This window comes from Diachasma alloeum, unplaced genomic scaffold, assembly GCF_001412515.2.
Source record: "Diachasma alloeum isolate Michigan unplaced genomic scaffold, Dall2.0 Dall_scaffold_00269, whole genome shotgun sequence".
NCBI lineage: Eukaryota > Metazoa > Arthropoda > Insecta > Hymenoptera > Braconidae > Diachasma > Diachasma alloeum.
This window is the reverse complement of record NW_021680408.1, coordinates 1,564,203-1,575,217: the sequence shown is the minus strand read 5'-3', so window position 1 is coordinate 1,575,217 and position 11,015 is coordinate 1,564,203. Positions and strand designations below refer to the sequence as shown.

General features: G+C 34.4%; 1 protein-coding gene across 1 annotated transcript in view; it reads left to right on the top strand.

The window, feature by feature from the left end:
- Positions 1-11,015, top strand: part of LOC107037754 (semaphorin-1A) — a 295,040-nt gene that overhangs the window by 129,252 nt on the left and 154,773 nt on the right. The window contains exon 3 of the mRNA XM_015256484.1: positions 1,045-1,246. Within this exon, the coding sequence (XP_015111970.1) occupies positions 1,126-1,246 (121 nt within the window). The 5' untranslated portion in view covers positions 1,045-1,125. The remainder of the gene's footprint in view (positions 1-1,044; positions 1,247-11,015) is intronic.

The following is an 11,015-nucleotide window of genomic DNA, read 5'->3' as shown; positions in this document are numbered from 1 at the left end:
CCCCCCCCCCCTCCCGTATCCACCCCCGGTAATACTATGCATGACGGGTTAAAATTCTGAATCCCTCTCCATCCCCTGATGGCAAGTAAAAGCAACGGTAGAAGTAGCTCAAAGTTTTGGCAGTTAAACGCCGGAGTAAGAGAGACGAAGCGTAAAGAGCCCCGTGTACACCAGCTTGTGTCCTTGCATAATGCATGTTCCATCCAACGTCAAACTCCACTGCGGCCGATCCTCATTGGCCTTTTATTCTGCCAACTTCTGAGGGGATAAAATTGTACCCTATTAACTTCAGGGAAGAGGAAAGAATCGGGAGAAAAAAAAAGTTGAAAAAACACTGATTTCGGGGGTAAAGATCCAGTGGTAAAAGGATTTAGTTGCTCTTAACGAGACTTGTTTTATTATGAACACATTTGTTAACAGTTAATGCAGGGGATTAGTCGGTAAAAATCCTCGTTAACAACAACTAGACCCTTCAATTCTTTGTCGGAGATTACTTTAAATATCTCGGTAATTGTGGGATTTCGCAAAAAATGTCAAAAAACCTTTTTTGTTGGGAATTTTCGGATCTTCAAAAAAGACTTTATGACATTTTTTGGTAAATACATTAGTTTTCGAGATATTTTCAAAAACTTCTGAATGAAATTTTTTGATTTTTTGAAAACTAATTATTCTTTGCGTTTTTCAAGCGCATTTCATTCGTAAATTTAGTTTCCTCTCATCTTTCTTATTTTTTATGTACAGAATGACGCGATTTATGCAAAATATTTTGAAATTCCAAGCGGATTTATTGATTTTTTTTTCATTTATCATCTATTTTTACAGCGCATTTTCATAATCTTCATAAAAATCTTCCTCATTGCCGAATTTTTCTTAAATATTGATTGAAAATTTCTAGTGATCCGAAAGCAAGTGATTATTTCTGAAAATCAAATCTCGCAATGATTGAATTCCCAAGTTTATTCAACTGTGTAAAACATATATTTTCACAAATGTACGCTGTCACGAGCACTAGCATCTAATCTTTGATGTTGGTTTATGTTTCAGAAGTGAAGTTTATGGATGGGATGAGATGGAAAGCACCGAGTATGATGGTTGATTTATGAGTGGAGCCCGTGGGCATTAAACATGAGCGTTTCATCGTGCTTCAGGATGATTGAAAATCTTATTATTTTGGGTCTTGTTGGCCTTGTTGGAAGATCTCTCGCTTGGCCGAGTGATCCAGTGCCACATCTACACATCAAGCACCGTGAGTACATGAAATCCATCACCAAAATCATTATTATACTCTACTATTATCTCATAATACTCTCATCGTGATTTTAGTCCACTGTATGAGTGAACAGAATGAGAAATTCTGCCTTTTTTAAAATTTCGGATTTAGGAGCTCAATTATTTGAGCCCTTCTTTGCAAATATTCTCGTTTCAAAACCCCAGAAAAACCGTTATTTTAACAGAATAATTTTTGAAATATCGAAAAAAATCCATTTTCACTCTTTAACGTTTGAAAATTGAACCAATTCTTCTTTAAAAAATCTTGACAACAAGCATTACTGGAGAAATAAAAATTCCGCAATATTTCGTTATGTAGGGTTTCAAGCTAAATACCCCTTTTTGTTCAAATATCTCCGAAAGTAGACGGTGGAGAAGATTAGGGTAGGCACCATCAGATCCTATAAAAAATCCTAGTTCAACAAAATCATCTTCAAGATATCGAAAAAGTAATTTTTTACTCTTTAAAAATTCAACAAATTCTTCTTTAAAACCTCTACAACAAATATTATCAACTCGATAATTATTCTTATTGCCGCGTTTATAATGTTTCCACTCCATTTTTACGTATTTATAGATCATAATTATCGTTCACTAAATCAAAACCTATAAATAATCCTATTTTAACAAAATCATCTTTAAAATATCGAAAAAGTCGCCTTTCAATTTCAACGATGTTTTGTTAACATAAATAATAGATAAAACAATGGTCCGTTTGTATAGCATTCGCCCTAAGGCTTTTATATATATTTTACATGGAGTTTGCAGCTTTGTATTGATCATGATGTGTGCGGAAAATATTTGTTAGGAAAAAATGGGGTTTAAAAAGAAAAAAATCCTAAGTCGATTGTCCCTCTTTAAAAATTTAGCAAATTCTTCTTTAAGAATCTCGACAACAAATATTATTAGAAAACTTTATAGTGTAGTGAATTGGATCGGAAATTTCCCTGACTTTTCAATGAAATCGGAGAAGAAACTCGGGATAAGAATTTACCTCTGGAAAAGTTGAAAAAAACAAATAACAAAGAGAGGGTAATATAGGTCAAAAGTCCCCTCTTTTCCCATAGTTTTTTTTTCTGCTGTATACCGTAAAGATTATTCTCATTGTCGCATTTACATTGTTCCCATTTCATTTTCACATCTTTATGTATTTTTATATTCTTGAAAAAAAAAATGAGAAAAGAGAAATCCACGCCTTCCATGGAAGAGGAAACGGTACAGCAAATACCTCTCTCATTCTTTCGTCGAGTAAATCCCTTTGGAGCTCTACAGGTGTTTCGGATACAGCTCGCTCTAACGTTTACCCTCTTTTAGCCTGGCATATACATCTATACTATTGTGTATTTCTTTACTTCTTTGGATTATTTATTTTTTAATAATTCTTCATCCGATCATCTGCTTTTTCACGCACTGAATCCAAGGGCTCTTTGTCTGTTTTATTAAATTCATGGGTTATTGAAAAATTTCAGTGGAATATGAAATTGGCGCGAAAGCCGCTTTGTGAGAGGAGAATTGAAAAGTTCACGGTGATATTTGACAAAAGGACTTTTTAGCTTTTATCCATATTTTTTTTAGCTTTTTAATGGAGGAGGTAACTCTGCAGAGCCAGTTGAAATAAAATATTGAAAGGGTTACGAAGTTTTTTTTTAGACTGTCAATAAGCAGCTTCGCGTAATTTATTATTGACGCTGCTATTTTTGTGATAAATTTAATAATATAGTTTTTAATGCATTCAAGAGCGGGAATGAGGAATTTCCGGATGGAAAAAACGATAAATGAACTTTTATCAATTCAAAAAATCGGGGATTTTGGCGAGGGGCTGGTCACTTATCAATCGCGTGGCTCAGTGATTTCCAGAATGGGATTTCCTGTGATTTCTTCAATGATTTCTGTCATTTCGTAATAAGAATTGGAAATCATGATTTCTTTTGATTTTCCGTAATTTTCATGATTTGCAGTAGATTCTGATGATTTTTTGAGTGATTTTTTAAAATCACCAGAAATCATCAGAAATTTGAGTGATTTCTTAAAATAAAAAAATCATGATTTCAGGGCCAAAGTGGGGCATCTGTCGATAATCGCATATGGGTAAGATTCGGGAAACAAAAAGTTTAGAAGGTCATGAGGGTCAGACGGGATCGTGACTGAGCTCGAATACAAAATTTGAGTTTCACTTTTATCGATGGTTTCTAATTATTTCTGAAATCACTTGATTTCTTTATGATTTTTACTGGTTTCCGATGATTTCCAGAAGTCATTAGAAATTACTTCCGGAAATGGAAATCACTTGATTTCGAGTGATCTCTTATGATTTCTTCCTTGATTTCCAATCGAGCGGTACAGTGATTCCCTAAGTGATCAGCCCTTCGGATTTTGGAGAAATAAAACGTCCCATCCTTGACAATTAAATCATAGTGGTGCTATTTCTTCAAAATCCCTGATTTTCTAAATTAATTTACATCGCCTGGAGATGAATTAGTTTTTATAGAATGAACTTTTATTTTTTTTTTCAATTCCACTGTTAGGAAAAAATGTCAATTTCGTGGACAGTTGACCAGAAATTTCCAAGGAAGTGGCATTGCATTCGATTTTAATGAAAATTTAATGGAGTTTCACATTTCTTAACAGGAGGAAAACGAGGATTCCTCAATTTTTCAATTTGATCTTCAAGAGGAACATGAATATTTACTATCGAATTACAATTAATTGAAAATTCAAGCGTATATTTACCTGAATTTTCATGAATTTTATGAGTTTTTATGAAATAATTGACCTGAAATTTGATGTTTCCATTTATTTTTTCATAGATTTTCGAATTTCCAATGACGAAATCCCTGGAGAATTTAGTGGATCTGTAGTTTCCAAGAAAATTTTCAAACGTGTTTGTAATTATCCTAGGACCAATTTTTTTCGGCGAAAACTGCAGAAGATATTTTTGCAAAGAGCTAATTTGACATTTTCTTTCAGACTGTTGAATTTATTAGAAAATTTCAAATAATTTTGTCAATTTCAGTTCAATTATCCCATGGAAATTGATAGAAATTTTGTGAATTAAGTTAAATATATTCTTCAATCTTTAATTAATAGAAAATTCAGAGTAATTTGGTTCTTAATATTCAATTCAGTAGTGAAACAGTAAAAGGGTTTCACTACTGAAAGTCGATTTAGCCCTTCGCTAAGTTTTCGCTAAGTTTGAAACCGTTTCGCCGTTTCGCTACTGATTTCTATTTTATTAAAAATTCAAGTAAACTGGGGGAATCTTTTTGCTACACTGTTAAAAATTTTCGTCTGAATTTTCCGTGTCAAATTCCGGAAAGTTTTATCATGTTCAAGTTCCACCGAAATTTCAGGAAATCTTGTTATTGAATAATCAAATGTTCCATTGATTTTCTGTTCAAATAATCTGGAAATCAATTAAGTACTTGATTTTTCAGTTCCATTATTCTGTGAAAATTCAGGGAAAAATTGGAAATTCATGTCATTTTGATTCTGAATATTCATGTTCCGCTGAAAATTCAATCAAGTTGTGAAATTTCCATCTCACTCCCACTGAAAACTAATGAATTTCCGTGAATTTCCGTGAATTCTACTTAAAACTTGAAATTTCACGACCAATTTTTACCTAAATCCGATTCAATGTCACTCTCATAAGCTTTACTACAATATCTTTCATGAAATTTCAAAAAATTTCTAACTGTATTTCAAAATTCTGAATTACATTGAATTTCCAGTGCAATTTGAAATTCGCTATTACTTTCCCCCTGAGTCGAATTCAATGTCACTCTCCTAGAATTTTTTTTTTTTCACATCACAAACCTTTCCATTTACGAGAACTTCACATCTAATGTACATGAAAAAAAAACAATTCAATCCTGTGCATTTCCCAATAAAAAAAGTGATAAAACCTATCGAGCGACAACCCATAGATATTCTTTCATTGGATTCCGTGTGGGTAAAGTAGGTCGACAAGTTTACATTAGGACGAACGGAAGCTGTACACAATCGCCCATGTATCGCGTTTAAGTCACCGACTGTGTAACAGTGCGTCTCTAAGCTCCACTCGTTAGCCAACTGTTGTCGGAGTGAAGGTAAAACTTTCCCAACTTGGGTTGGTGCTGTTAGAGAGGAAAATTCAATCTCAATGTATTATGGCCAAGGGGGAAGGAAACCTGTGTAATACCCTGAGGTGAACACCTGTCCGATTGATCCGCTTCGCAGCACAATCGACGGTTATCAATCTATGTCATTTGGGTTATTAGGAATGATATTTCGAGATAGGACACCGCGCCGAGGGGATTATTGACATTTTAGAATGGAATGATTGTTATTGAACTTAAGAAATTCGTCTTTGTTCATAAAAAGAAAAATACGAAATTGATTTGAGATATCTTCGAAGGGGAGAGGTTTAGAGGAAAATGTGGAAAACAGGTTTTGTAACGAATTTCACGCTCTTCACAAAATATTTCCTCATGTTTTTTGCTAAATCTAGTTGTTTTCACGATATTTGCAAAATAATCTGTAAAGAACTTTTAAATTTCTCAACATGAGCCGTATTTAATTATGAATAATTCAAAATTGGTAGAGTGAAATTCGACATTTTTTGATCCATTTTAAAGGAATTTTTTGAAGCTTTAAAATGACACCTGGATTATCCCGATCGCACTGTAGGGTCACGAAATATTGATGAAAGGAGAAGATCCATTCTACAATAAAAATAATTCTACAGTAAAAATCATTTCGTTCCAATAAACATCGAATCAGTTGAATGTTCCCAGGATCAAATTGATTGATCTACTCAGTTCAAGTCTCACCATCCAGTTCAATTAATGCCCCAATAAAACCGCCGAAGAAAAAAACAAGCGCCCGGGATTGAATTGATTAAACACTCGATATAATACCGGAACATTGTCTACTCGAGTATTCTCTCAAGCTCCTCGAGCTCCCAATTCATTCGGATAAGCTGCAGTGATCAAGGCCAAGGTGCAGCGATCCGGCTGCGGTAAGATGAGCGACACCACCAGGCGCCTTCTAATAGCTTCAACGCGCAAATCCCCATCGGGTATCTCAACGAAGCAAACACCCTCCAGGCAAATCCCCGAATCACGTTCATCCCACGACAAAGTAGAATCAAGTACCACAGAGATATCCATTCCAGTCGTGAATTAATCGATCAAGGCTTCATTGTGGGGTTTCGTTTGATTCGGTGAGCCTGTACTCGATTCATTCATCCATTCAGTCATTTAATCATTAATTCAACTAAACAGTAGTTCAATGTAACAAAATAAGGCAACGAAAATAATTCTGCGAAGCATTATTTTATTTCATTTTATGTTATTTTAATTTATTTCATTTTATTTTATTTCACTGTGAATAGGGATTGTAAGATTGAAGCATCGATATTATGAAATTTCAGAATTTACTGAAAATTTACTGGAATTCAAAATTTATGAACAAAAGGAAACATGAGAATTCCACAATTTACTTGAATTGTCAATCAATTGAAAATTCAAGAACGAATTTTTTCATGTCTACTAATTTTTCTAGAATCATTGAGTTGAAATAGTGTATTTCGTAACGAGTGCAAAAAAGTGTTTTTTGGGGAGTGGGAGGTTTATATCACGAGCCGAAGGCGAGTAATATAATCCCACGAGCTAAAAAACATTTTTTCACGAGTTACGAACAATATTTTTCATCACAATGTGGCGGAAATTGGACTTTTAGGCACGCGGAGCGTGCCGAAAAGTTCACTTTCTGTCACAGCGTGATGAAAATTAAGTTTTCATTGATTTAGCCAAAATTTGCAACAGTAGATATCATACATCCTTGCAATTATTCTTGTAATTATTCAATATTCATATATCCCGGAATGTTCCTGATTTTTGTTCAGTTTCATTAAATAATTGAACTGAAATTTACAGTTTCCATTTACTTTTGCGTAAAACTTTGAATTCTCAATGACAAAATGTCTTGAAATTTTAAAGGAACAATAACTCTAAAAAAACCTAAAATTGTCTCGGAAATTGCAGTCAAAATTTATTAACAGAATATATTCATCTAAATTTGTCCAATTTCTATTAACTTCAATGAAATAATTGCACTGACATTTAGTTTCCATTCATTTCTCCACATAACTTTGAATTCCCAATAACGAAATTCCTTAAAATTTTCATTCCACTATGTACAATTCGATAAAAAATACCCCCGCATTCTCCCTGAAATTTCATCCAAAAGTAATCAACAAAAGCAATACAATATGCGAAAACCGAATGGTCTCTACCTCCACAAAAAAGCCTATCCTTCCCCGCCCCTGAACAAAAAAAAACAGCTATGCAATAACGATTGCACGAAATGACAGGTATGAATCAACATAACCGGAAAGTCAGTTGTAGCGTGAAAAAAGGATGACTCGCCAACTGGCCACTTCATAGTGATCCATCGATCTTCAGTACCGAGTTTTGTGCGTGACTTCGACTATAACCCAGCTCTCCCCTTGACGCTCTGATGATTCATACGTTAATGAGACGCCAAAGGGAAATATCGCGTGGCTAATACCAGAACGCAAATTGTAAATCCCGCGCAACCTTGACTGACGTCGTGTACTGTTCATTACAGTTTAATTCTCGGAGCAATCCTTTTCCCTTCCTTTATTTCGTTCATTTCATTTGTACCTAGATCGATTCACAACTCGTTGTTTTTCAACATCATCAGATGTTACGCCTGCGATGAGTTATAGTCGTTTACAAGCGGCTCGGGTGTCAGCACGAGTCGGAACGCGAGGTATTTCCGGGGTCGATGGGCTTCTACCCATTCCATTGATGTGTATCATCGCCCCTAGAGCTGTAACATCGATACTTGAGGGATTTTTTTTTAAGGGGAAAAAGTTTTTCCGTGGAAGAGGAAGGAAAGGGGAGGATCTGGAGAGCGAGGCTAGATGCACTTTTGCTGTTCGTTGAACTTTCTGTCAGATGGGCTCCGGAAAAGAATTCTACACTATTTTTTAGTCCTGTCTGGGCTTTCTTTGTGGATTTTTTTGACTGGATATGTTGTATCTGACTGAAATCCTCGCTTGAGTGGTTTCTCTCTAATGGCTATAGTTCAAATAGTACACGGAGAGAATGGAATAGTAAATATTACCATGGCCGTGGGAGAGATTGCTATGGTAATATAGTAAATGGTTTTTCAACTGTTGCTACATAATAATCCTTACTATCCCCCACGGCAATGCTCACTATGTTCCATAGTAATGCTCACTATGTGTCATAGTAATGCTCACTATGCTCCATAGTAATACTCACTATGTTCCATAGTAATGCTCACTATGCTCCATAGTAATACTCACTATGTTCCATAGTAATACTCATTATGCTCCATAGTAATACTCACTATGCTCCATAGTAATACTCACTATGCTCCATAGTAATGCTCACTATGTTCCATAGTAATACTCACTATGTTCCATAGTAATGCTCAGTATGTTCCATAGTAATGCTCACTATGTTCCATAGTAATACTCACTATGTTCCATAGTAATGCTCACTATGTGTCATAGTAATGCTTACTATGTTCCATGGTAATGGTTACTATGTTACATAGGAATGCCTACCATGTCCATAGAAATGATTGTCATGTCAACATAGGATGTACCTCTAAAATATCCGGTTGAAATTCGCGATTGCCGCTTGATGCATTCATAAACTCAAGACGCTTAAGGCTTAAACTCTTAAAAAAAATTAAACAAATTCAACTCTTTATTTGAAATTTTCCTATTAAATTCTACAATATTTTTGTTCGACATTTGTATATTTCTTCAAATAACAAAGCTTCAATTATCTGGAATAAATATTGTATTCATTAGAAGCAGATATTCAATTAGAAATAAATAAACAATTTATTTGATGCAAACAGAGAATTATTACACATCAATAAATTATTTCCCTTCGCTATCTAAACAATGATTCCACTTCTAACTAATAAAGTCTTTTCTTGGATGAATAAAGTATTTATTTACATTTATACAACTATTCATTTGATATGAATAAAAATGCAACTGGAAATTTAATTTAGATTTTAATGGGCTTTATTAGGAGCTCTCTGAATGAATTCATTATTTCATTCAGAAACACAATTTCTCTTACATGGTTCTGAGAATGAGAAAATTCTCGTCCTTGAGTTGATGATATTCGTGTGCTTAACACTGATCTACTCCTGTTTCATTGCTGGATGGTATTTAATTATTTAGAATAATGTCATTATGTGTCATAGGACATTTTACGTAACATAGGAAGCTTTACTATGTAACATAGCAAAACTCGCTATGTAACATAGCAAAACTTGCTATGTACACATAGTAAAGCTTACTATGTTAACATAGTAACGCTTACTATGTAGAGCTTACTATGTAACATATTAAAACTATTAACCAAATTGTAATTATAATGAAAAAATAATTACTTAATTAATTAATTGTAATTGTTGCAACGTCTATAGTACCTATTACCATTGAGGAGCTAACTATGCCCCATAGTAATCTTTACTATTTTATTTTCTCCGTGTGTGTTCTCGATATGCGCAAAAGAACTCTAAAATCTACATTTTTATTTGTTTAAACAAATGTTCCGCATTGAATTTTTATACGCATTTTTGATATTCCTGTTGAGAATCATTAAAGAAAATAATAGAAAAAAAAATTTCTCTAGAAATTTTTTTGACAGAAAAACCTCTGACGCCTGGACTACACAGTAACAGAGATGGTCATCAATCTTCCGATTCTTCAATATTAAAAGAATTTCTGACTTACATTGATCAAGGTTTAAATATACTAATCGAAATTTAAAATTTAATTATATGGAGCTGTAGATTTTCTATTGAGTAAATGGTACTAAATTTTTTTATAGGGGATTTCTGATTATCCAAATAATCGTCAATCTTCCTAACTCAACAGCTGATAAATGAATAATTCGGAATTTAAATATGTAAATTGATGATTACTTCAATAATTAAAATTGAAGAGTGATATTGATTAACTGACTACTTAATAATTTATCGGAAATTATAATTAATGGATATGGCTATCTCTGCGCAGTAAAGAATAATCTTATATTCTTTATGCCATAGGTGCCCAGAATCACGCGATTCTAACCTCGCTTCGCTCGGTAGAATCGCGGATTCTGGGCCCTATGACATAAAATAGTATACGAAACTCGTGCGTAATGGTGTTTTTTGACTCGTGGGATTGTAAAACTCGCCTTCGGCTCCGTTTACAACTTCCCACGAGCCAAAAAACCCATTACGCACTTGTTGCGTAATATACTAATACGAAACTCGTGCGTAATGGTGTTTTTTAACTCGTGGGATTGTAAACCTCGCCTTCGGCTCCGTTTACAACTTCCCACGAGCCAAAAAACCCATTACGCACTTGTTGCGTAATATACTATTCCGTGCAATTTCATGAAAATTCAAACATTTATTCAATCGATTTCAAGTGCAATAATGAAAATTTTGAGATTTCATCATTTCATATTTCGGTTTTTTGGTATGTAGGGAGGGGTGGATGGATGAGGGGTTTCGGGGGGGGGCATCAGGGAGCTGAAGAAATTTCCATCATCACCACGAATTGTTATGCAACTTTTCTCTCGGCGCAACCACGCGGAAACTCCCAAAAATCTCCCAGACATTCACCCGAATGCGCTTTCGATGTTCATCAAACTCAAGTACTCCCGAAAAATCTCTCTCATTCAATTCCCCCC